This window comes from Elgaria multicarinata, chromosome 1 (genome assembly GCF_023053635.1).
Source record: "Elgaria multicarinata webbii isolate HBS135686 ecotype San Diego chromosome 1, rElgMul1.1.pri, whole genome shotgun sequence".
Classification (NCBI taxonomy): domain Eukaryota; kingdom Metazoa; phylum Chordata; class Lepidosauria; order Squamata; family Anguidae; genus Elgaria; species Elgaria multicarinata.
In genome coordinates, this window is record NC_086171.1 from 96,134,260 (window position 1) to 96,161,543 (window position 27,284).

General features: G+C 44.9%; 1 protein-coding gene across 5 annotated transcripts in view; it reads right to left on the reverse strand.

The window, feature by feature from the left end:
• PDE4DIP (phosphodiesterase 4D interacting protein) overlaps positions 1 to 27,284 on the reverse strand; it is a 282,371-nt gene that overhangs the window by 31,536 nt on the left and 223,551 nt on the right. For all 5 annotated transcript variants that reach the window (XM_063133148.1, XM_063133164.1, XM_063133171.1 and 2 more), the window contains 2 exons: positions 15,785 to 15,960; positions 3,209 to 3,326 (listed from right to left, as the gene is read on the reverse strand). In XM_063133148.1, the coding sequence (XP_062989218.1) occupies positions 3,209 to 3,326; positions 15,785 to 15,960 (294 nt within the window). The remainder of the gene's footprint in view (positions 1 to 3,208; positions 3,327 to 15,784; positions 15,961 to 27,284) is intronic.

A 27,284-nucleotide genomic window follows, 5' to 3' on the forward strand; every position in this document is an offset into this window, starting at 1 on the left:
GCGTTTCAGTCAAGTCATTGTATAGCTGAATGTATAAGAAGAACTGCTTTTAGATTTGTTTCCGTCAGCCTTGCTTAAGGCACTGAGCCTCTTGGCTGACCTATTTCGCGAAATAAAATCTGGTTGCAACCTCCTCTGGCTCCTGCTTCCCTTCCTAAGGAAAATTGGGGTACCCTCCAGGAAGACATCCCAGAGCGTCTCTGTTTACGCAACAAGTGTACTACCCCCAAAATGTGCTGGACGTGATTGGACTGGCATTGCTTCCTGAGAGGGCCCTCCCTTCTAGTGCTTCACTTCCTGCAGTGAAGTGCAACGCTCTGAGAAGCCCTAGCAGTTGTGCCTTAGCTGCTGCCTTTGCCAAGTGCGAAGGTGGCCTGTCTTCTTGACTAATATGCCACCCCTTTCCTGTGCCGAAATGGCTGTGTGCCCATTTCTGTACTGGCTGATGAATAAAGATGCTTCCAATAGTGCTTGTGTGTAGGGAATGGGCTGCTTGTGCTGGGGGCACTCATGAGCAGGGAGGGATGGCCGAGCCTCAGTGGGGGAAGGAGGGGGGCTGCGTGAGGCTGGCTTGCCCATGTGTGCCACTTGCATAGGCATTCTGCTAGGCTTGGGGAACAGAAGGATGGCAGAGGAGCGGGCAGGGGGAGATGGCTGGGAGGGCATGCAGAGATCAAGGGGTTGTAGAAGGTCTGAGGTGCCTGAAGGGCAAGTGGGCAAACTGTGTGGGAGAGGAATGAAGGGGTGCCCCATTGCCTGCCAAGCAGCAGTTCTCTGAAATTCCCTGCTGCCATTGGAGATGGGGGAGGCCCACTCACAGCCATGAATGGGCCAATGGGGTTGCAGCGGTTTTACTTCCTGTTCTGCAATGGCAGCCACCATGGATTCCACCATGTAGAGGTTGCTGGGATAACACCTGGAGGACTGAGGGAGGAGGGCGGTGGGGAGAGGGGAGGAGGCTGTGTCAAATGCCAGACTGACTATTAATTCACTCAATGCGAGCCTCAAATTATTATTATTATTATTATTATTATTATTATTATTATTATTATTATTATTAATTTATTTATTTATATAGCACCATCAATGTACATGGTGCTGTACAGATTACACAGTAAATAGCAAGACCCTGCCGCATAGGCTTACAATCTAATAAAGTTGTAGTAAACAATAAGGAGGGAAAGAGAATGCAAACAGGCACAGGGTAGGGTAAACAGGCACCGGGTAGGGTGAAGCTAACAGTATAGAGTCAGAACAAACTCAATATTTAAAAGCTATAGGGAAAAGAAAAGTTTTTAGCTGAGTTTTAAAAGCTGTGATTGAGTTTGTAGTTCTCAAGTGTTCTGGAAGAGTGTTCCAGGCGTAAGGGGCAGCAGAAGAAAAAGGACGAAGCCGAGTAAGGGAAGTGGAGGTCCTTGGGCAGGCGAGAAGCATGGCATCAGAGGAGCGGAGAGCACGAGCGGGGCAATAGTGTGAGATGAGAGAGGAGAGATAGGCAGGAGCTAGACCGTGAAAAGCTTTGAAGGTCAACAGGAGAAGTTTATATTGGATTCTGGAGTGAATTGGAAGCCAATGAAGAGATTTCAGAAGTGGAGTGACATGGTCAGAGGCATGGCACCACGTTGTGTGGGGAACACCCACAAAAACAACAACCGTGAGTTGACTACTCCACCCACCATTGACTAATGTGTTGTCTGAACACAGCCAGTGGGCAATTGAAGTTTGGATTTTTTTGCTCCAATGTGCATTACTTTATACTGAATTATATTTGCCATTTTAATGCCCATTCCCTCAGTTTGCAGAGAACCTTTTGGAGATAAATAATTTGGTGCTGTCATCACCCTTTCTTTATTGCCCTACTTGGCAGGCTCACTATACCACAAGCTTAAACTGTCATTCCTCAGTAAAGACTAGAAACTGTCATTTATGAGGAGGGGCTCTTTAGTGCATTCACCAAACTTACAACTAGAAGGCGGGCAAGAGTTTGATGTGGGGTGCTCAACTCTGTAAGGATTATTGCTAAAATTCTCATGAGTAGAACTGAAGCAGTGTAGTGTGAGATCATTCACTTCTGCCCCCCCTTCCCCAAGGTAAGAAGTTCTAAGGTAGAAGTAGAAGTACAGACATGTGGAAAAGCTCCTCAAGGTTTTTCGAGTGTTTGACTGGAATATGATCGTCCAAACCTGGTCAGAGAAGGCCTTACTCCTTGGTAAAGCACCCAGGTTCCATAAGTGGCATAGGTCTGCTTGCTGCTTGAGCTGTTCCTTGGGGTCTGGTGGTGTGGGCTTGCATCCTATGTATGAATGCTGGCCTTGGGTCTTTTCTGTATATTAGTTATATCCATTACGAGTAAATATACTCTCCTATATGCTGGGGCAGGTGTATAAATCAAGTTATTTTCCTCCACTGTAACGTTTGTGCATGGGTGCATGAGAATAATCTTTGCAAAAATAAATCTTGTTTTCCACACTTGGAAGCCACTTTTTCCTATTTGAGTAAGAGCTCAATGCATACATCTGCTATGTGCATGTGGGTCCTACATTTCATGTATATACATGTGAGAAAGGGGATGTGGCAAAAGATGCCAAGAGTAGGGATGCTTGAGAATTTTGTTCTGTTTTGCAAATCATGCGATCATGTGCTGTTTGCAACCCAAAACACAAATGCGAGCAGGAAGACAATTCACAGGAATTTTTTGCAATTCCCAGAACTTATGTTCTCATTCAAAAATACACACTTGCACAAATGTACACTTCAAATGCACCCATATGCGCACTTGCAGAAATCCATCTCCACACACACACACCCCATCTGCATTTTCACATGTTAGCCTGGGGGGGGGGGAGTATTCACTTTTAGTTGGGAAAAATTAACATTTTTTAAAATACCAATTTTTTTCCAATTAGGAAAAATATGTAGTTTTAAAAATGCATTTTTTTTAATTGAATATGAGCATTTTACCCATTCAAAAAACAAAGTTGCTCGCATTCAGGAATGCAAATAAGCCTGGAGGAAGAATTCAGAGAGCCTCAATAAACTCAAACACCACACATTAGCCCAACTTTAGCCTACAGGAAAGGGTGATGAGGATATTGTGACATGCAGAAAGAGCCAAATTAATGATTTTTGCTAGCCTAGTATCTGTGCCTTGAGATGCCCTGATACCTGTATTAGCAAGTCACCACTGACAAAGGGGAAGGTCACTTACGGTGAGTGAGGAGGAAGTTCTCCATGCTCTTCTTGACATGGCTAGCACTCTGCGGGTGATTTTCTTGCTCAGCCAACTTGGCTCTGAGCATCTGGATCTCTTCCTTCATTGATTGCTCCTGAGGAGATGATGAAGAAGAAGATGATGGTGATTTTCTAGAGTGAATACAGTAACTATGCACCATGCAAAGAACAAGATGGAGGCTTACATTCCATTTCCTAGCCTGCACTCACAGCAGAATGAGGTTGTAGACTCCTGGGGTGGTAGAATGAACTGTACTTCTTCAGAAAGCCAGTGGGGAAAACTCAGTTTTTAAATCCTCCCCCAAAATGAGTAGGGAACATTTTATAAAAACAAAACAAAACATGGAGAGATGTTGATCAATGGGAAAGGTCAATTGAGGGACACAGCATGTCTGTCTGTCCATGCCCCCCCCCCCCAGTTAAATCTCTCTTCCGTGGCTGCCAAGACCATGCCCCTGTCCCAAGCATTTGAAATGCATCACAGACTCATGGACAAAAGGAAGCAGCTCCACCAACCTCCTCCAACCCAGTGCTGGTGCCTGCAGGCTTCCTTTGCTTGTGCAGAGACCAGTGTCCACATCTCTCCAATCCCCTCCAGCTCAGAGCTGGAGAGGGAGGGTGCAGTCTGTCTCTGTGCCCTGCTGGGCGGTTGGAGCTCCAAGAACACATTAGTGCTAATGTGAATTATGGCAAGAAGAATGGAATCCTGGTTTTTAAAAAATCCAATTCTGTCCATGAGTTGGACAATGCAATGAGACACCTGACAATCCACTGAACAGATGGAACGGAATTAACGACATCCATATGTCCCGACCAACGTTTCCCCTCTCTTGGATTTTTCTGCAGGAGAGGCCTGTGGAGGGAAAGTGTGGATTTCTTTTGTTCGTAGGACTTTAAAAGAATGAGCAAGTATTAATATATATATACACATACACAGAAGAAGGCTGCATTGCTGCTTTAAGGATGAGAAAGAATTTCTGTTACAAGACTAATTCTTCTATTTTAGTATATTCTGTAGTGACACCCTTTTCTTTAGTATCATAGTGTCTTCTCTCTCTCTCTCTCTCTCTCTCTCTCTCTCTCTCTCTCTCTCTCTCGTACACAGCATATGTTGTCTCTGCACTTTCACAGATCTACATCTCTATTTTTGTTATTCCGTCTTGTCTTTGCACCTCTATCTCTCAATATCCCCCTTTTCCCTTTGCAACCCATAGCACTCTTCTCTCTGCATGCCCATCTGTTACTCCTTTTTTTCCCCTATTCCCTCACCCAAATCTCTCTGTATTTCCATGTTGTTGTTGTTGTTGTTGTTGTTGTTGTTGTTGTTGTTGTATTACATTTCTATACTGCCCCATAGCTGAAGCTCTCTGGGCGATTTACAAAAGATTCAAACATTAAAATCGATACACACACATAAAACAGAAAGCATATAAAGTAAACATACATTTAAAAACAACTTTGAGCTCTCTGTCAAACATAAAGATATATCTAGGATCAATTAAAAACTCAACATATGCTGCTAAATGCCTGGGAGAATAGAAAAGTCTTGACCTGGTGCCAAAAAGATAACAATGTTGGCGCCAGGTAAGCCTTGTTGGGTTGATCATTTCATAATTGGGAGAGCCAGCACTGAGAAGGCCCTCTCCCTTGTTGCTGTCCTCTGAACTTTTCTTGCTGTAGGTACGTTAGATGTCTTAAGCCTTCACTTTTGTTCTATTTCCATCCATTCCACACACACACACACCCGCCTTATCTCTGCTTCTCTTTACCAGGTTTGTAAGAAAAAGCATAAAAAGATTTCACTCTCCCAGCAATTTCAACATGTGTAAGCTTTGTAGATGCAGGTGAGTCATGCAGAACATAAGAAGAGCCATGCGGGATCAGACTGAGGGTCCATCTAGTCATAGAATCATAGAATAGTAGAGTTGGAAGGGGCCTATAAGGCCATCGAGTCCAACCCCCTGCTCAATGCAGAAATCCACCTTAAAGCATCCCTGACCAATTGAAGGCCTCTAGTGTGGGAGAGCCCATGACCTCCCTACGTAACTGGTTCCATTGTCGTACTGCTCTGACAGTCAGGAAGTTTTTCCTGATGTGCAGCTGGAATCTGGCTTCCTGTAACTTGAGCCCATTATTCCGTGTCCTGCACTCTGGGAGGATGGAGAAGAGATCCTGGCCCTCCTCTGTGTGACAACCTTTTAAGTATTTGAAGTGTGCTATCATGTCTCCCCTCCATCTTCTCTTCTCCAGGCTAAACATGCCCAGTTCTTTCAGCCTCTCTTCATAGGGCTTTGTTTCCAGACCCCTGATCATCCTGGTGCCCTCCTTTGAACACGCTCCAGCTTGACTGCATCCTTCTTGAAGTGTGGAGCCCAGAACTGGACACAATACTCAAGATGAGGCCTAACCAGTGCCGAATAGAGGGGAAGCAGTACCTCACACGATTTGGAAGCTATACTTCTATTAATGCAGCCCAAAATAGCATTTGCTTTTTTTGCAGCCACATCACACTGTTGGCTCATATTCAGCTTGTGATCTACACCAATTCCAAGATCCTTCTCGTTTGTAGTATTGCTGAGCCAAGTATCCCCATCTTGTAACTGTTCATTTGGTTTCTATTTCCTAGATGTAGAACTTGGCATTTATCCCTATTAAATTCAATTCTGTTGTTTTCAGCCCAGCACTCCAGCCTATCAAGATCACTTTGAAGTTTGTTTCTGTCTTCCAGGGTATTAGCTAACCCACCCAAGTTTGTGTCATCTGGACATCTGATAAGCATTCCAGCACTCTGTTCACACAGTGGCCAACCTGGGACTCACAAGCAGGTCATGGTGCAACAGCACCCTCTTGTCCATGTTCCCCAACAACTAGTGTATGCAGGCTTACTGCCTCTGATATTGTTAGCAAACGTAACTCCATTTTAGAAAAATCTTGCTGTGTGGCTTGGGAGTGAACTCTGTTTCACCCAACTCCCCTGTGCTATGTAAGTTGTTTTTCAGAATCAGCAGTTAAGGAATCGGTTTGCACCAAACCCGGATGCCTGCTGACATTTAGTCAGAACCAGCACAATGTACACATTTTTAGAACAATAGCAGGAAAAGAGGCATATGTAATGCTAACTGTACCACGTATACATTTTTAGAACAATGGCAGGAAAGAGGCATATGTAATGTTAACTGTATAAATAATTGTAATTTCTTGTATTCAGTGTCCGAATGGCATTTAAGCTTTTCGCACCCAGAGCTGCAGCCTGAAAGCCTAAAATAAATCTATTGCATCCTCCAAATTTGCTGTGCCTTTCTATGGGATCCGCCCTTAGGAAGAAAGAACTAGATATTTGTCTAACAATATGGAGGTTGCACTTAGCCATCAGGACTAGTAGGCATTGATAGCCTTCTCCTCCAGGAATTTATCTAGTCCCCTTTTAAAGCCATCCAAATTGGTGGCCATCACTACTTCTTGTGGTAGTGAATTCCATAATTAAACTATGCACTGTATGAAGAAATACTTCCTTTTATTTGTCCTAAATCTCCCACCAATCAGATTCATGTCTTCAATAATGCTTTCAACCAATTTACCTGGAACAAACGTTAAACGGTTTCAGGCCTGGCTTTGGCACAGAAACAGCCTTGGTTACCCTGTATGATGACCTATGTCGGGAGAAAGACAGGGGGAGTGTGACTCTGTTGATTGTTCTTGATCTCTCAGCGGCTTTCGATACCATCAACCATGGTATCCTTCTGGAACGTCTGGCTGAGTTGGGAGTGGGGGGCACTGCATTGCAGTGGTTCCACTCCTACTTGGCGGCTCGGCTCCAGAAGGTGGTGCTTGGGGGACATTGCTCGGCCCCGTGGGGTCAGTCTTGTCCCCCATGCTGTTTAACATGTACATGAAACTGTTGGGTGCGGTCATCCAGAGTTTTGGAGTGCACTGTCATCAGTACGCTGATGACACGCAGCTCTACTGCTCCTTTTCATCTTCATCAGGTGCGGCTGTGGATGTGCTGAACTGGTGCTTGGCTGCGACAATGGACTGGATGAGGGCTAATAAACTGAAACTCAATCCAGACAAGACTGAGATGCTGCTGGTGGGTGGTTCCTCTGATCGGATGGGGGGCGTTCAACCGGTTCTGGATGGGGTTGCACTCCCCCTGAAGGAGCAGGTTATTATTATTATTATTATTATTTATTTATATAGCACCATCAATGTACATGGTGCTGTACAGAGTAAAACAGTAAATAGCAGGACCCTGCCGCATAGGCTTACAATCTAATAAAATCATAGTAAAACAATAAGGAGGGGAAGAGAATGCAAACAGGTACAGGGTAGGGTAAGCAGGCACAGGGGTTCTCCTAGAACCATCTTTGTCACTTGAGGCTCAGGTGGCCTCGGTGGCACAGAGTACTTTCTACCAACTCTGGTTCGTGGCCCAGCTATGCCCCTATCTGGACAGGGATAACCTAGCTTCAGTTGTCCATACTTTGGTAACTTCCAAATTAGATTTCTGCAATGCCCTCTACATGGGGCAGCCTTTGAAGACCGTCCGGAAGCTGCAGCTTGTGCAAAATGCGGCGGCCAGATTGATAGCTGGAACAGGGAGGTTTGAGCATATAACACCGATTCTGGCCCGCTTGCATTGGCTGCCTATATGTTTCCGAGCCCAATTCAAGGTGCTGGTTTTAACCTATAAAGTCCTACATGGCTTGGGACCACAATACCTGATGGAATGCCTCTCCCGACATGAACCTACCCGTACACTGCGCTCAAAATCTAAAGTCCTCCTTCGAGTGCCTACTCTGAGGGAAGCTCGGAGGATGGCAACAAGGGAGAGGGCCTTTTCGGTGGTTGCCCCCTGACTGTGGAATTATCTCCCCAATGAGGCTTGCCTGGCGCCAACATTGTTATCTTTTCGGCACCAGGTCAAAGCTTTTCTCTTCTCCCAGGCATTTTAACAGCATTTAACAACATTATGTTTGTTTTTAATGCCCCCCAGAATTGTTGTTTTTAAATGGATACTGTTGTTTTTATACTGTTTATGTTTTTTATGTTTTTTTAAATTTTGTATCCTTTTAATGTTTACTATTTTTAATTGTTGTAAACTGCCCAGAGAGCTTCAGCTGTGAGGCGGTATATAAATGTAATAAAATAAAATAAATAAATAAATTTACATCTCGTACTAGGCCCCGGGCAATGCCATTTAGTATTAAGTCCAAGGTTGTCTTCCCTCTGGTCAGTTCCATGACCAACTGTTGTAGGGCCCAGTTGGTTAAGGCACTGAGAAACTTAGCCTCTTTGTCAAGACTGGAACATACATTTATCTAGTCAATGTGGGGGTAATTGAAGTCATCCATTATTACAACATTTCCTTGCTTAGAGGCCTCCCCAATTTTGTTTTCCATCTCAAGGTCACCCTGAGCATTCTGGTCTGATGGATGATAGCACATTCCTAGCACTAAATTAGCTTTGGGGCCCACAGAGCTTCTGTGGAAGAGTCTGACCCATTTCGGTGTTCTAGTCTACTTGGCACTATGCCCTCTTTGACATCCAGAGCAACACTGCCCCCAGTACACCCTTACTGTAGTAAGGGCGTACTCCAGGAGTAATCTTACTCCAGAGATTACCGAATCCCACTGGTTCTCTCTATTCCACCAGGTTTCTGTAATGCCTGCTATATCTAGGTTCTCCTTTAAGATGAAAAACTCAAATTCTCCCATTTTGGCTTGGAGGCTTCTAGCATTTGCATAGAAACATCTGTACACAGTGTCGTTCCCTGATGTCTTGGGCATGTGCATTTTTTGCTGTGGCCCTAAGGCCTTTTTGATTGCCTGTCATGTTCTATCCTATACTCATGGCCTATTTGCTCCCCTTCTACACTGGGACAATCAGAAACATTTTCATATTTATCTCCTTCAGATGATTTAACCTGAACCAGATGCTTCCCAGCTCCTATCAGTTTCCACCCAGGATTTAATTTAAAAGCTGCTCTGCAACTTTTTTTATGTTTAGCGCCAGCAGTCTGGTTTCATTTTGGTTTAAGTGCAGCCCGTCACTCTCGTACAGGCCTGGCTTGTCCCAAAATGTAACAAATCTTAACCCCTTCTCTCTGCAACATTGTCTCATCCACGCATTGAGACTTCTCAGCTGCGCCTGTCTTGCTGGCCCTGCGCGTGGAACTGGTAGCATTTCAGAGAAAGCCGTCCTGGTGGTCCTGGATTTCAACCGCCTACCTAGCAACTTCAATTTGGCTTCCAGGACCTCACGACTACATTTCCCCACATTGTTGGACCACGACAACTGACTCTGCCCCAACACTGTCTACTATGCTATCTAGACAGTGTGTGATGCCCACAACATTTACACCATGCAGGCCACATGCCCATCACAAACCTTGATGTCTATGTATCTAACAACTGAATCTCCCATTACCACAGGACCCCCCCCCTCCCCACAGAAGCACATCCTCGTTGCGAGAGGATATTTGCTCATATTCTGAGGAATGGGTCCCTTCTAAAGGATAATTTCCCTCTTCCTCAGAATGATGCCCTCCTGCCCCGAGACCTGCATTCTCTGTGACTGCAGAGGAGCTGTCACTGATGGAGTGTGATGTTGCTATTAGGTCCCTGAAGGTCTCATCTTCCAACTTCTCTGCCTCTCTTAGCTTCTCCAGGTCAACAACCTTGGCTTCAAGGGAATGAACTCATTCCCTGAGAGCCAGGAGCTCACTACAATGAGCACACACCTATGACTCCTAACCAGCAGGCATACAGCCATATATGTGGCACTCAGAGCAATACACTGGGATGCCGCCCCCACCCCACACCTCCTGGCTTTCTTACCTTCATAATAGTTGTTTTTTTTAATTATTATTGCTGTTATAGGGTTTGTTTACTAGGAATTTGTTACTTGGAGAAGGAGTGTTTATTTAGAGCTTATTTATTTACAGTTACTACTGTGAGTAGGGAAAGGAAAAGTTTTCTGCCCTGGCTTCCTTGCCCTGCTGCTAAACTCTCCCAGTTGCTTAACTCACTTATTTGCAGAACCTTTGTCACTGGGGTTCCTCGTGCTCAGAGAGCTAGCTCCCTCACTGGCGTTCCTACTTATATAGTTGGGCCCAAGTTAACCTGATTGGAGGGCCTCATTTGAAAAGCAAAAAGAGCTGTGTGTGAACTTCTGGTCAGCACTAGCTTCCAGTGGCTGGGAATGTAGGTCAGTCCCCACCCCCACAGGGAATGGTGATTCCTACTGAGGAAGGATGACTATTCAGAGGGGATCCTCTATTTAATGGGGTCATTGGAGGGGACAGCAGACTTGGGATTCCTACCAAGGTGGGTTGTTTTTATTGAGGAAGGAGGATGCTGAATGGTTGGCTGACTGGAAGAGGCTGGGCAAAAGGGGGTCCTCTCTACCACACACCTCTGAATCTAGGCAGTGCAAACTGGCTGACGCAGGTATTTTCCCATTCCCCGCTCTCACTTGATGAGTGTTTGATGCTTTTATAGAGATATGGGGCAGGGCCAATATTCTTGCAAATAGAGAGGAAGGTGGATCCCATCAGCCCACAGGCTTTATATTTATATTGTGCCTGAACTAGAGACACGAGTTCTGTGGAGCCACATTGGTTTCCTCTGTTGTCTTCTATCTTTTCTCCTTGTTGGAATTGTTTGTAACTGTGCCTTTAAAATTTCCTTTTTTAAATACTCCCACCCATCCTGCACTCCTTTTCTCATTAGGTTCACTTGCCTCATGAGTGGGAAGGGGGACCTGCAAACCACCATTAATTATGCAATTAATCTACAGGAAAAGATCATTTGGAAAGTCCACACACCTCAATGCTTTAGTGCAAAAACACCAATGAGCTAAAAGCATTGTACTCTGTACTCAGCAATCAGCGGCCTGATTGCTGTTGATTGTTGTTGGCCTCCCAGTGACCTCAATCTGTTTCCTGACTTGGAGCTGAGCAGAAGCAAGGAAGAGCAGCTGGCCCACGGACACATACCCCTTTCTTCTCATCCATGTGGGAACAAATGATGTTGCCAAGCAGAGCTACGAAGAAATCATTTCAGACTTTGAAGCTCTGGGAAGGAAACTGAAGAACTTTGGGGCCCAGGTAGTTTTCTCATCCATCCTCCCGGTTCTTGGAAGAGGATTAGAAAGGGAAAGAAAAATACTCCGGATGAACGACTGGCTACGAAGGTGGTGCCGACGTGAGAGTTTTGGATTCTAGGACCACTGGCTACGTTACTTGGAACATGGACTGCTGGCAAGGGATGGGTTGCACCTCACAAGGGCTGGAAAGAATGTGTTCGGCCACAGCGTGAAGAACTTGATCAGGAGGGCTTTAAACTGAATCTTACGGGGGCGGGAGACGTAAACTTCGAGGCAACAATGTACAGAGAACAGCTCCAATAGTGCCCCAAAATAGTGTCCGCAACAATGTAGGAACAAAGCCAGACTATAAAACACATGGTCTTCGATGTCTATATACTAATGCCCAGGGCATGGGAAACAAACAGAATGAATTTGAATTTTTATTACATAAAGGCAAATACGACTTGATAGGTATAACTGAAATTTGGTGGGATGACTCCCATGACTGGAATATAGCAATTGAAGGATATAACTTGTTCAAAAAGAACAGAAGAAATAGAAAGGGAGGTGGAGTTGCACTATATGTTAAAAATGCCTATCCCTGCACAGAAATACAGGAGGATGAGCCTGGGAACCCCATCGAGAGCATCTGGATTAAAATAAACGGGGCAAGGAATAAAAAGAACATGATAATCGGAGTCTACTACCGACCACCCAATCAAGGAGAAGACGAGGATGAAACTTTTGAGAAACAAATTGCCAGTGTTTCAAGGAAGTGTGATGTAGTAGTGATGGGGGACTTCAATTACCCTGATATCTGTAAGTGGCCCTTCCAAGAAATTCCTAACATGTATGGGTGATAACTTTCTCCTACAGAAAGTGGAGGAAGGAACTAGAGGATCAGCAATCCTTGACTTCATATTGACCAACAGGGATGACTTAGTGGATAAAGTGGCAGTTACGGGAACTCTAGGGGAAAGTGACCACGTCATACTTGAATTCTTGATTATGAAGGAGACAAAAGTTGAGTGTAGCCATACATGTACTCTGGATTTTAGGAAAGCTGATTTTAATAAACTCAGAACTATGATAAGTAAGGTCCCATGGCAAGTGAGCCTAATGAGAAAAGGAGTGCAGGATGGGTGGGAATATTTTAAAAATGAAATTTTAAAGGCACAGTTACAAACAATTCCAACAAAGAGAAAAGATAGAAGACAACAGAGGAAACCAATGTGGCTCCACAAAAAGCTTAGAGATGACCTGAAAACAAAAAAGGATACATATAGGAAGTGGAAGGAAGGCCAGGCTACAAAAGAAGAGTACAGACAGGTGGCAGAGAAGTGCCAAAATGGCGTCAGGAAGGCTAAAGCTGTGATTGAGCTGAGATTAGCGAGGGATGCTAAAAGCAATAAAAAGGCTTTCTTCAGATGAGTAGTAAAAGACAGAGGAAAGAAATGGTGGTTCAACTGCTTAATGAGGATGGCAAATTGATATCAGATGACAAAGAAAAGGCTGAAGTGCTCAATTCCTACTTTGCCTCAGTCTTCTGCCAAAAGCGGGTCTATGACCCTGCTGGAGAAAGTGAAGCAGAAATTGAGGGGGCAGGATTGCAGTTTGAGATTGATAAAAAAAATGGTCAAAGAACATCTAATGTCCTTGAATGAGTTCAAATCTCCAGGGCCCGATGAACTGCATCCTAGAGTAATGAAGGAGCTAGCGGAAGAACTCTCAGAACCTTTGTCTATTATCTTTGCAAAATCATGGAAGATGGGTGAGGTGCCAGACGACTGGAGGAGGGCTAACGTTGTCCCTATCTTCAAAAAGGGCAAAAAGGAGGAACCTGGGAACTACAGACTAGTCAGTCTGACATCCATCCCTGGGAAAATTCAGGATCAGATTATAAAGAAGTCAATCTGTAAACACCTTGATATCAATGCAGTGATTACTAGAAGCCAACATGGATTTGTCAGGAATAAATCCTGTCAGACCAATTTGATCTCATTTTTTGATAAGGTAACCTCCCTTGTGGACTGTGGGAATGCTGTGGACATCATATATCTTGACTTCAGCAAAGCTTTCGACAAAGTGCCCCATGATATTCTGATTAACAAACTAGCTAAAAGTGGGCTAGATGGAACAACTATTAGGTGGATTCACATTTGGCTACAGAATCGGACTCAAAGAGTACTTATCAATGGAACCTTCTCAAACTGGGGAGAGGCAACGAGTGGGGTACCGCAGGGCTCAGTCCTGGGCCCAGTGCTCTTCAACATTTTTATTAATGATTTGGACGAGGAGGTGCAGGGAACGCTTATCAAATTTGCAGATGACACAAAATTGGGTGGGATAGCTAATACCCTGGAAGAAAGAAAAAAACTTCAAAGTGATCTTGATAGGCTGGAGTGCTGGGCTGAAAACAACAGAATGAAATTTAATAGGGATAAATGCCAAGTTCTACATTTAGGAAATAGAAACCAAATGCACAGTTACAGGATGGGGGATACTTGGCTCAGCAATACTACAAGCAAGAAGGATCTTGGAATTGTTGTAGATCGCAAGCTGAATATGAGCCAATAGTGCAATATGGCTGCAAGAAAGGCAAATGCTATTTTGGGCTGCATTAATAGAAGTATAGCTTCCAAATCATGTGAGGTACTGGTTCCTCTCTATTCGGCCCTGGTTAGGCCTCATCTAGAGTATTGCGTCCAGTTCTGGGCTCCATAATTCAAGAAGGATGCAAACAAGCTGGAGCGTGTTCAGAGGAGGGCAACCAGGATGATCTGGGGTCTGGAAACAAAGAGAGACTGAAAGAACTGGGCATGTTTAGCCTGGAGAAGAGAAGATTGAGGGGAGACATGATAGCACTCTTCGAATACTTAAAAGGTTGTCACACAGAGGAGGGCCAGGATCTCTTTTCGATCCTCCCAGAGTGCAGGACACGGAATAACGGGCTCAAGTTAAAGGAAGCCAGATTCCAGCTGGACATCAGGAAAAACGTCCTTACTGTCGGAGCAGTACGACAATGGAATCAGTTACCTAGGGAGGTGGTGGGCTCTCGCACACTAGAGGCCTTCAAGAGGCAGCTGGACAACCATCTGTCAGGGATGCTTTTGGGTGGATTCCTGCATTGAGCAGGGGGTTGGACTCGATGGCCTTGTAGGCCCCTTCCAACTCTGCTATTCTATGATTCTATGTTTTTACTCTATACATTTAGACACTAGGTTAAGACATTCCACTTTAAGCAGGCATTTAATCTTCAATCTATTAATTGATTGTTAATTTTTCTGCTCACTCCTCAATGTTTTCAAAGTTTTGAAGTTATTTTAAATGTTTAATACTAAATTTTTATACTTTTCTTGTATTTTTATTACTTTGTTGTTTGTTTTTATAATTATAAACCATCCCAAGGGCATTTGCCAGTCGGCAGAATGCAATTCAAATCAAATCAAATAAATAAATAAATAAAGCAAGCCAAGGGGATGACCAGCAGTGGGTCTAAGCAGCTTTTCTTATCTCCACGATCCAATAATGAGATACACTCCTAAAACCATTGCAGGTTGGATTGCACAATGTGGAGAAGGAGCTTCAGGGGGTTGGATAGTAGGACTTGGATAGACAAGGGAATGCTTGATTCTGGATGGGCAACTGTCATTATTAGTAGGGCTGTGCTCTGCTTCTCTTCGGGTTGGAGAGGCAGAAGCGGATCGGGGTGCTTCACCCCCCCCCTTAAGGCGGAGGCGAAGAGGATCGGGGGGCAGCGGAGTGTCACAGAGCGGATCAAGATGAAGGCGGATCCTTCGCTCCAAAAAAAAGGTAAGGGGACCTTACCTGGCGCTGCACCCGCCCATGCTGTGATGGCGGCAGAGCCAAGTAAGGGGGGAGGGGGTCTTACCTGGTCTGTCGCAGCCCGTCGCTAGCTTCACTAGAGCCCGCGGCTCAATCTGGAAGTGTAGGCCCTAAGTGGTATGCGTGAGGGGGGGTTACCTAGCCCTGCTGCCGCCGCCTGTGCAAAAACAGCAGCAGAGCCAGGTAAAGGGGCAGGGGGGAAGGGTCTTACCTGCATCTGTCTGCAGTCCGGCAGCGGCTTCAACTGAGCCCGAGGACTCAAACCGGCACCGGTTTGAGTCCTCGGGCTCAGTTGAAGCCACCGCCAGTGGACCGCGGATGGATGCAGGTAAGCGGGGAGGAGGGAGGGGGGCCTTACCTGGTGCTGCCACCGCGGAGCTCCAATTCGGATCTGGAGCTCCGCAGTGAAGCAAAGTGGACCACTGGAGAATCAGTGCAGAGCGGACCCAATCCGGAAGTTGCGGATTGGGATCTGAAGCAGATCGGGGCATCCGTGCACAGCCGTAATTATTAGGCTCTGGCCATCTTTGAATGGCTCAGAGGGACCATGTAACTCCTGAAAGCTTTAAATCCCTTCAGTGGAATATTCTGCATCCTAGGTATCTACTTCTCAGGTTACCTTGCTGCCTTGTGGTTCCAGGCAAGGCTGTAGGAGAGGTGTCATCTTGTGGATCAGACTCTTGCCTTCCAGACTCTGCTTCTTATGAGTGCTGTAGTCCCTGAGGTGGCTTATGACATGGACCCTCTGTTTGTTGCCATCATCTACTAGCACCTGGTCATTCTGCTTGAGAGTCCCTGCAAGCAAAGCACAACACTTTGAGTCTAATTTTGCCAGCAGCTCTATCAAATCATAACATCTGCTTTGCTCTCTTAACCTCCAACCAGAAAGGTACAGAACTTTCTTTCGTTTGTATCTGTATCTCCTGCAAAGAGGTTCAGTTTCCAGCTCTTGAGCAGCTAGAGAGGAAGGGCTGGATCCAACAAAGATGTGGAAGAAATGCCCCTGCATATCACGGTTTGGAGCTCTTTTGTGGCTGCAAAAACCATAATGGTCTGCTAATGATTGTTCTTAGTCCCAGCTTGTCAAACTCTTCCAATGGATCTGTGGCACTGAATATTCTCTAGTATAATGGACACACTCCCCCAAACTTGATTCAGATTGGGACCTGCAATTATATGAAAGTGGAGAAAGCTTGGGAAAAGGACTTCTTCTTTCTGAGAGCTCAGTACTAATATATAATTGCTGGCCCTGGTCCGCAAGTACCCTAATCCATTCTCCCAGGAGCTCCTGACAGAAAAAGTTCCTTACCCCGTCATAGAGGATGGAGAGAACAAAAGTAGATGGAATAATATTAGAGTGAAGTGGCTTAAGGAAGGAAAATATTTACTGTGTGTTTACCCAGACACAAGTCCCTATGAATTCAATGAAACTTCTGCATGTGAGTGTATATAAGGATTACAGTCTTAATTCCATAAACAGAAAAATTATTCACTAGATGAATAAATTCAAAAACTAAGACTAAAATACAAATACTGTTGGAAGTATAATTATATTCAGATTTATCTCTATAATTCAGAAAAGAAGGAAGAAATTAGAGTACTTTGTATATAGGCAGGATATAAATTGAATAAATTATCATCATCATCACTTTTTAATTAATAAGCTGCATTAAAAATGGCATATAGATAAGATGTTTCCTTCTGGTTAATGGTGGATAATCAAAATTAACTGGTGGTTATTTTTTCAGTGCAAGAAACAGGATTTTGAGCAAATCTGTTTCTGAAGAGGTTGAAATAGTCGTTCTAGATCAAGAACAGGCAACTTGGTGCCCTGCAGATGTTTTAGACTACAACTCCATTAATTCCTGACAATTGGTCATGTTGAATGGGACTCCTAAAAGTTGTAGTCCAAAACATCTAGAGGGCACCAGGTTGCCCATCCCTGTTCAAAATAATGTGGCAACAGAGACTATAAGAAGCCAAGAAAATAGTGAGTGTGCGGTTGGTTCAGAGGATTGAGCAGCTGAAAACAACAGCAGGAGGAAATGCTTCATGTTGAATTATGAAGTTGCATCTGCATCTCATACTGAAGATGAATAATTTTAAACTAAATGGACTTGAAAATGGCTAGATCAAGCAATTAATTTATAAGCACTGGAAATTTGTTAAAAGTGTATCGGATTTATTTTATACTAGCTGTACCCGGCCACGCGTTGCTGTGGCTCAGTCTGGTTAAATTGAAAAGAAAGAAAAGACAAAGCGGATGTTTCTAATATGTTTAATTTCACAATGCTTGTGGATATACAATATTTTTAGTTGTTCCATTGTCTGTGTAGATATAGAGATTGTCTGCTTTGCCGACTCTAGAACACGCAACATATAATTGTCCATGTGAGAAGCAATCTGTGTCTAGATCTAAACCGCACAATTCTAAAGATTGGCCCTGAGCTTTGTTGATGGTGATTGCAAATGCCAATCGAATTGGGAATTGCAATCTCTTAAAATGAAATGGCATATCTGTTGGAATCATAGGAATGCAAGGAATGAGGACATCTTCACCTTTGAAAGGTCCTGTCAAGATTGTTCCTTCTATGACGTTGCTCAGTAATTTTTTTACTGCAAGCTGCGTGCCATTGCAAAGTTTTGTGAGAGAACATGCAAACAGGAGAGGAGGCAGAGGCAGTGGATTGGCCTACTGTTTGGTTTTTTAAAAAGGATATTTTTACGGTGAGGAGGTTAGTGGAAACTCCTGGCAGTTACCTTTCTTCAGAACGTGTAACTGTCACAGGTGTGACATCTATATTCACTCAGCCAATTGCGAGAGTATATGCAAATAGGAGAGGAGGCAGAGGCAGCGGATTGGCCTACTGGTTGGTGATGTCACAATGATCAGCAGGACTGGTTTTGAGGAGGCCTATTTCTTCGATTTTAAGACAAACCTTTGACCCCCATAGAGAACATAGTTACATAACAACGCTCGCGTATTCGAATGCAACGCTGTGTCAAAATTTCAAAGCAATCGGTGAAGAACTTTCGGAGATATAACGACAGTAACGAACGGTCTTTTTCATTTTTATTTATATAGAAGAGACCCATATCTAGGTGCAGAAGGAAAGTTTACTTAAAGGGTTGAGGAACGGGGTGGGGGGACCACAGCTCAGTGTAATAGAGCACCTGCTTTGCATACAGAAGATCCCGGGTTTGACCCCAGGCTTCTCCAGGTAGGGCGAAGAAAAGAACCCTGCCTGAAACCCTAGAAAACCATTGCTGCCAGTCAGTGTTAACAATACTGGGCTAGCTGGACTCATGGTCTGACTCAGTATCTGGTAACTTCCTATGTTCTTAATGGTTCCTGCTGCTCAACAGACTCCCTGGGTGAGCTGATGGAAGTGGTCGCAGCTGCACTGCTGAGATCCCTTAAACTGCTGGTACTGGGGGATGTCAACATTCATGCCGAGGGCAGATCACGATTTCATGGTCTCCATGACAGCCATGGGGCTGTCCCAACATGCTACTGGCCCAACACATATAGCAGAGCATACTCTTGACCTGGTTTTCACAACTGGACATGAAGATGGTGATCTGAAAGCAGGGCAGGTGCCAGACTATTTTGCACCCTAGGCAAGGTGAGCTACTTTCACACACACACACACACACACACCGGCAAAATGCCAACTTTGATTTTTAAGAATATATGTTTCCTGGAAAAAATAAGAAGCACAAAACTTGAAACTGCTAAATTTATTTTAAACTGCAAGAAATATGTCATGCCAATTATAGCAAACAAATTGGAAAGGAATGTCTATGGGTCTAAAATGCATTATTTAATAGGAATATCACCTCCAAATCATCCCCCCCAACTCACACACGTGCGCACACACATACACACACACACTCAGCATCACTCACTCCAAACAAACACATGCATGAACACATGCATTCACTCAAAGACCCCATGCACCCATACATTCATTCTCTCTCTCTCTCAAACACATACACACACACCTCAGTCTTACGTTACTCGCTTCTTCTTTTTCTTCTCCACCTCCTGGTGCTTGCTGCTTGCTTCTTCTTCTTCCCCCTCTTCTTCAGCGCTGGGGCGGGGTGCTGGAGGCCCAGCCACTCACAACAGCAAGCGAACTGAGCCCTGCCTCGCATTGCCCTCATGATGACGATACGGCACCCCACGCCTGCCCAGCCGAAGCGAAGCCAGGGATGGTGGGGTGGGGGCGGCGGCTCCACATTCGGGCTTCCAGGTGCATTCCAGAAGTCCAAACATGGAGCCACCCCACCCCCAACCCAGCAACCCTGGCTTCGCTTTGGCTGGGTGGGCACGGGGCACCATCTCGCCCGCCCAGGCCCAGCTGAATCCTCGAGCCGGGCCGGCTCACAGCCAACGCGCGTGAGTGCTGCACCTCTTAGCTTGGCACTCTAGACGGCTCTCCCACACTAGAGTAATTCAAGAGGCAGCTGAACAACCATCTGTCAGGGATGCTTTAGGGTGGATTCCTGCACTGAGCAGGGGGTTGGACTCAATGGCCTTGTAGACCCCTTCCAACTCTGTTATTCTATGTTTCTATGATTCTATGAAAGTGGGGGGACCTCACATTAGTCCCTTTGTCATGGTCAGAGCACTGCCTGCTGAGGTTTAGACTTACAGCAGCTTTTCCCCTCTGCAAGGGTGGGGGACCTATTAAGATGGTCCGCCCCTGGAGACTAATGGATCCAGATGGTTTCCAAAGGGCTCTGGGGAGTTTTCCAGCTGATAGGGCTGGCTCTCCTGTCAAAACCCTGGTTGATCTGTGGAATGCAGAAATGACCCAGGCGGTTGACACAATTGCTCCTGAGCGCCCTCTCCTGAGTAGAGCTCATACGGCTCCATGGTATACCCCAGGGCTGAGAGTGATGAAAAAAATACAATACTTTGCTGCCACTATTAGATCTTCAATCTGCCGCCCAGCAGAGCTTTTTAGAGTTGTCCGGGGGCTATTACATGCTGGCCCCAAGGACATGGCAGAATCTTCTGAGGCCCACTGTAACGAATTTGCTAGGCACTTCCAGAATAAAATCTTTAGCATCTGCCAGGACTTAGACTCCAGTGTTATAGCAGGTGAATCTAGTGAGGTGTCCAGAGCACAGCCTTGTTGAGTTTTCTTGGATGAGTTTCAGTTAGTACAGCTCGAGGATGTTGACAAGGTGCTTGGACAGGTCCATGCGACCAACTCCATATTGGATCCTTGCCCCTCTTGGCTAATAAAAGCCAGTAGAGATGGAACAGCCGGCTGGGCCAGGGAAGTGATTAATGCCTCTCTGCGAGAGGGAGTGGTCCCAGGCCATCTGAAAGAGGTGGTAGTGAGACCACTCCTGAAGAAAACTTCCCTGGACCCGGAAAATCTCAGTAACTACAGGCCAGTGGCAAATGTTCCATTCCTGGGCGAGGTCCTTGAGCGGCTGGTTGCGGGCCAGCTCCAGACACTCTTGGATGACACTGATTATCTGGATCCATTTCAGTCGGGTTTCAGGCCTGGTTTTGGCACAGAAACAGCCTTGGTCACCCTATATGATGACCTATGTTGGGAGAAGGACAGTGGGAGTGTGACTCTGCAGATTCTCCTTGATCTCTCAGCGGCTTTTGATACCATCAACCATGGTATCCTTCTGGGATGACTGGCTGACTTAGGAGTGGGAGGTACTGCATTGCAGTGGTTCTGCTCCTACTTGGCTGGTCGCCTCCAGAAGGTGGTGCTTGGGGAACATTGCTTGACCCCGTGGATTCTCCAGTATGGGGTTCTTCAGGGGTTAGTCTTGTCCCCCATGCTGTTTAACATGTACATGAAACTGTTGGGTGCGATCATCTAGAGGCCTTCAAGAGGCAGCTGGACAACCATCTGTCAGGGATGCTTTAGGGTGGATTCCTGCATTGAGCAGGGGGTTGGACTCGATGGCCTCATAGGCCCCTTCCAACTCTGCTATTCTATGATTCTATGATTCTGTGATATATCCACAGCATTCCCACAGTCCACAAGGGAGGTTACCTGATCAAAAAATGAGATCAAATTAGTTTGACAGATCCATGTTGGCTTCTAGTAATCAGTGCATTGTTTTCAAGGTGCTTACAGATTGACTTCTTTATAATCTGCTCTAGAATTTTCCCAGGGATGGATGTCAGACTGACTAGTCTGTAGTTCCCAGGTTCCTCTTTTTGCCCTTTTTGAAGATAGGGACATTAGCCCTCCGCCAGTGATCTGGCACCTCCCCCGTCTTCCATGATTTTGCAAAGATAATAGATAAAGGTTCTGAGAGTTCTTCCGCTAGCTCCTTCATTACTCTAGGATGCAGTTCATCGGGCCCTGGAGATTTGAACTCATTCAAATAAATTAGGTGTTCATTGACCATTTGTTGATCAATTTCAAACTGTAATCCTGCACCCTCAACTTCTGCTTCACTTTTTCCAGGGGGTCATAGACCCGCTTTTGGGAGAAGACTGAGGCAAAGTAGGAATTGAGCACTTCAGCCTTTTCTTTGTCATCTGTTATCAATTTGCCATCCTCATTAAGTAGTTGAACCACCATTTCTTTCCTCTGTCTTTTACTACTCACATATCTGAAGAAAGACTTTTTATTGCTTTTAGCATCCCTGGCTAATCTCAGATCATTCTTGGCTTTAGCCTTCCTGACGCCATTTCGGCACTTCTGTGCCACTTGTCTGTACTCTTCTTTTGTAGCCTGGCCTTCCTTCCACTTACTATATGTATTCTTTTTTTGTTTTCAGGTCATCTCTAAGCTTTTTGTGGAGCCACATTGGTTTCTTCTGTTGTCTTCTATCTTTTCTCCGTACTTGAATTGTTTGTAATTGTGCCTTTAAAATTTCCTTTTTTAAGTACTCCCACCCAACTGAATTCTTAATATCCCTTTTACTTTGGAACTCAGACAAATCAATCACTGAGCAAGTGGCCAAGTTTTTGAACTTGGCCATTTCTATTAGATCCTCTATGATTACTCGTCTTTTTAATAGCTAATTGTTTGCTCAGTCCTTTTGTATGTAATTTTGTTGGAATTGTCTATTGACTGCAATAAACTGTTGCTTGTTTGTTTGTTTGATCTGATCTGAAGTACTCCCACCCATCTTACACTTCTTTTCTCATTAGGCTCACTTGCCATGGGATTTTACTAGGCATGTGCTCCGCTCCGATTAGGAGCGGAGAAGCAGTAGCAAATTGGCCTGCTCCGCCTTACCCAGAGGCGGAGTAGAAGCGGACCGCAGACCCCTAGAAGCAAGGCGAAGAGAAGCGGCCATTTTTTGGAGCTCCTCTTTCAGGCAGACCGCTCCGATCGCCATCTTGAAAACATTTCGCCCATAGGATTGCATTGCGGGAAATAATCGCCGATAACTGGGTTGTTTTTGAAGCTATCATTCTGAAAATTCTTGTGCTCAGAGAGTCGTGGATGGGGGTCATTTTGAGACTACTCTCACCTCTCTGCTTCGTGCAGGTCGCGTGCTAGAATTTTTTAAAAATCAGGTAAACAAACGGACAGCGCGGGTCAAACGGCGGTTTTCGCCCATAGGATTGCATTGAGGAAAAGAATTGGGGATAACTGGGTTGTTTTTGAAGCTATCATTCTGAAAATTCTTGTGCACAGAGAGTCGTGGATGGGGGTCATTTTGAGACTACTCTCACCTCTCTGCGTGGTGCGGGTCGCGTGCTAGAATTTTTTAAAAAATCGGCGGGAAAAATACCTTTTTCAAAGGGCTGAGGGGCAGAGTCAGCTCCCGGTCATGATGATCCCAAAGTTGGAGGAGGGCATAGGCAAAACGGGTAACTTGGGATTCTGGGAAACTTCTCTTTCTTAATCTGAACGGACTTTTCCCAGTGTTTTTTAACACAGTAGCCCCACCAAATGCACAAACACAACCTGAAATCATATACTAAGCCAATAATAAGAGATAGAAACACAGCACTGCTACCCACCCTAACTTAGGGGAACAACTGAAAAGATGTGGTGCAAGGGGATGAGCTCCCCTAGGGCATCTCATTGTGGACGTGCCCCCACTCTCTCCTGTACTGGAAGGCCATCAGAGCCTTCCAAAGAGAGTAACCCGGTGGAGCAATGCCTATCATGAGTCGAAGTGAGCGTTCTACTTCTCTTAGTGGTGGAGCAATGCCTATTATGAGTTGAAGTGAGCGTTTACTTCTCAGAGCTGTTGGTGAAGCAATGGCTTTCTTGAGCTGAACTGGCAGCTGCTTTCCTCTCCCCCGGGCACGTTCCCCTATTACTGGTAAAAGACAGATATAGCCTTTTTAAAAAAGTTCTTCTTGTTGTTTATTCAGCAACACTGCTGCTTTTAATTCCACCCCTCCTTTGTTTATTTATTTATTTATTCCATTTTATATGCATTACTGCCAGCTGCATGCCTGCCTGCCTTCCCTCCCTCCTCCCCTGCCCACCTCGCAGGGATGTTGTGTGTGTCTGGCTTTGACTCGGGAGAAGTCCTTCCTGCGCTCACTTGGAGTTTTGGAAGTTCCAAATTTTGCAGGTTTAAGCCCCGCAAAAAAACAGGGGATGATGGGACTGCCTTGAGTCTCGGCGTGCGGTGTATGTATCCCTGGATAAGCTGTCATGGTGGTGAGTTTGAGGGGTTTTTTTAACATGCAAATTGACGGAGCTATTGAAAGGGGTGTGAATGGGGTGTTGGATTTTCATAAATTCCCCAAAAATCAGGGGATGATGGGACTGCCTTGAGTCTGGGCGTGCGTGTGTATCCCTGGATAAGCTATCATGGTGGCGAGTTTGAGGTTTCTAACGTGCAAATTGACGGAGCTATGGAAAGGGGTGTGAATGGGGTGCCCGATTTTCAAAAATTCCCCAAAAATCAGGGGATGATGGGATTGCCTTGGAACTTGGCATCCATGTGGACACATGGATAAGCTATCATGGTGCCAAGTTTGAGGTTTCTAACATGCAAATTGATGGAGCTATCCCAAGGGGTCTGAATGGGGTGCCCGATTTTCACAAATTCCCCAAAAATCAGGGGATGATGGGATTGCCTTGAAACTTGGCGTGCGTGTGTATACATCCATGAGGTGTCATGGTGCCAAACATGAGGTTTCTAACTTGAACAGAAAAAAGTTGTATAATTTTTTAGCTTTCAATGCAACCCTATGGGGGGGGAAACGGAGCTCCGATCCGGATCCGGAGCTCCGAGCGGAGCGGAGCGGAAGTGGGCGGAGCGGGGGCGGGGCGAAGCGGCCCGCTCCAAAAATCGCGGATCTGCAAGTGAAGCGGAGCGGGGGGTCCGTGCACATCCCTAGATTTTACTTATCATGGTTCTGAGTTTATTAAAATTAGCTTTCCTAAAATCCAGAGTACGTGTATGGCGATTCTCAGCTTTTGCCTCCTTTATGATCAAGAATTCAAGTATGACGTGGTCACTTCCCCCCAGAGTTCCTGTAACTGCCACTTTATCCACTAAGTCGTCCCTATTGGTCAATAACAAGTCAAGGATTGCCAATCCTCTAGTTCCTTCCCTCACTTTCTGTAGGAGAAAGTTATCACCCACGCATGTCAGGAATTTCTTGGAAGGGACGCTTTTGGCAGTAATGGTCTCCCAACAGATATCAGGGTAATTGAAGTCCCCCATCACTACTACATCACACTTCCTTGAAACACTGGCAATTTGTTTCTCAAAAGTTTCATCCTCGTCTTCTCCTTGATTCCGATTATCATGTTCTTTTTATTTCTTGCCCCATTTATTTTAATCCAGATGCTCTCGATGGGGCTCCCAGTCTGATCCGACTGTATTTCTGTGCAGGGATAGGTATTTTTAACATATAGTGCAACGCCACCTCCCTTTCTATTTCTTCTGTTCTTTTTTAACAAGTTATATCCTTCAATTGCTATATTCCAGTCATGGGAGTCATTCCACCAAGTTTCAGTTATACCTATCAAGTCGTATTTGCCTTCATGTAATAAAAGTTCAAATTCGTTCTGTTTGTTTCCCATACTCTGGGGATTAGTAGATAGGCATTGAAGACTGTGTGTTTTATAGTCTGGTTTTGTTCCTACATTGTTGTGGACTCTATTTTTGGGCACTATTGGAGCTGTTCTCTGCATTTTAGTCTGGTAGCTGGTTTGAAGGTTAATTACAGTAAATCAGAGATAATGTGTCTTATTAACCCCGCTCACACAAAAACAACTTTCTAAAATGATGGGGATACGGCTTTGTCATGTAAGTTTTAGGTATTTAGGGATCCAAATTACTAGGAATATAAATGAATTATAGGAAGCAAATTATAAGAAAAGTGTGGAAGACTATCAGTTTAGAGGTAAAGAGGTGGTAGAAGCAGCAGTTAGACATTATGGATTGTTTAGTAACTATTAAAATTATGTCAGTTCCAAAACTTTTATTTCTATTTCAAACACTGCCAGTTTTGATCCCAAAAAGCTAATTACAACATTGGCAGAGACAATTAAATTCATTTATATTTGCACCATATCCCCAAGGATATGTAAATCACTTTTATATAAGCAATATGAGAAGGGCAGGTGGGGAATTCTGAACACGCTATTATGAGGCCAACCAACTCAAATATATAATTTCTTTGATGGAAGAAGATGTCTCTAAACAGTGGGTCAAAATGGAAGGAATAAAGTGTGAGGGAATTTCAATTAGCATGTGGCCATTTGGGAAACATACATTTTGATTATTAGAGTGAGTACAGAATCCGTTCACATTGACTACATTGTAAGTATGGAAATCAAGGGTGGAAATATTAACCCGGAGCTCTTGCTGCTAATTCCAATTGATCACCATCCATCTTTTGAAGGCAGTTTAACATCAGTGGAAATGGCTAAAAGTTCCATCACACCTATTTCCACTGCACCTCCTGGTTTGCCTCTGTGCTTTTTACTTCCGTTACATAAGCATAGCAAGCATTCCTCCCTTTCACAATCGTCGCTATACCGGTGAACTCTCTTTTCACGTCTTTGCTCTACCACTGTTATTATGTTCCTTATGGCTCGTTCCAATTTCGTCTCTCCTAACTTAGTTCCTATTCGGTGTCTCCCCTCTTCTCAGCTGCCTTTCTCGTGTTCCTTGTGGAACTGTCGATCTGTTGCTTCTAAGGCCCCTGTCATTCAGGACTTGTTTATCTCTAGGTCTCTCCACCTCCTTGCTCTTACTGAAACCTGGCTTCCTGCCCATGATACTGCCATCTCTGCTGCCCTCTCTCTTGGAAGACTCTCTTTCTCTCACACTAGTCGCCCAGAGGGTCGGGGTGGTGGTGTGGGTCTTTTATTATCTAGTTTGTGCCAGTTCCAGCCTCTTTCCATTCCACCTTCACATTGTTTTTCCTCCTTTGAGGTACATGTAGTGAGGCTTTTTGCTCCATTGCGACTGCGGATTGCAGTTCTGTATCGCCCCAGGTCGTCCTCAAAATTTATCTCTGATTTTGATTCGTGGCTGTCCTTTTTCCTCTCTGATAACTGTCCTACTCTTATTTTGGGTGACTTCAATATTCATGTGGATGACCCTCAAGACGCTGCAGCTCTACGATTTCACTCATTATCTTCCTCTTATGATCTTAAGCTTTGGTCTGATGTACCCACACATGCCCTTGGACACTGTCTGGATCTTGTTCTCACTCAGAATCGCTCTGTTTTGGACTTTTCTACTTCACACTTTCCGTTGTCAGATCATCACCTGGTTTCTTTCAATATTACTCATAATCCTCCTCCTTCACGTCCCGCTTCTCGCTCTTGTCGTGACTTGCAATCTATCAATTATGAGGCTTTCTCTCAGTCTCTAGCCTCCTCTCTTCCTTCTGTCTTTTCGGCTGTCTCCTTGGACTCAGCTGTCTCCTTCTTTAATTCCTCCTTATCTTCAACTCTTGATAATCTTGCTCCATCTACAACTCGGATAGTTCGCCCTTCTCAACCCCAACCATGGCTCACCTCTTTCCTCCGCTACCTTCGCTCTTGTTCCCGGGCAGCTGAACGCCTTTGGCGTAGGACCAGGGACTGGGCGGACTTTGTCCATTACAAATTTGTACTCTCCTCTTTCTCTTCTGCCATTTCATTGGCCAAACAGCAGTATTACTCAACGTTGATCCAGTCAAATGC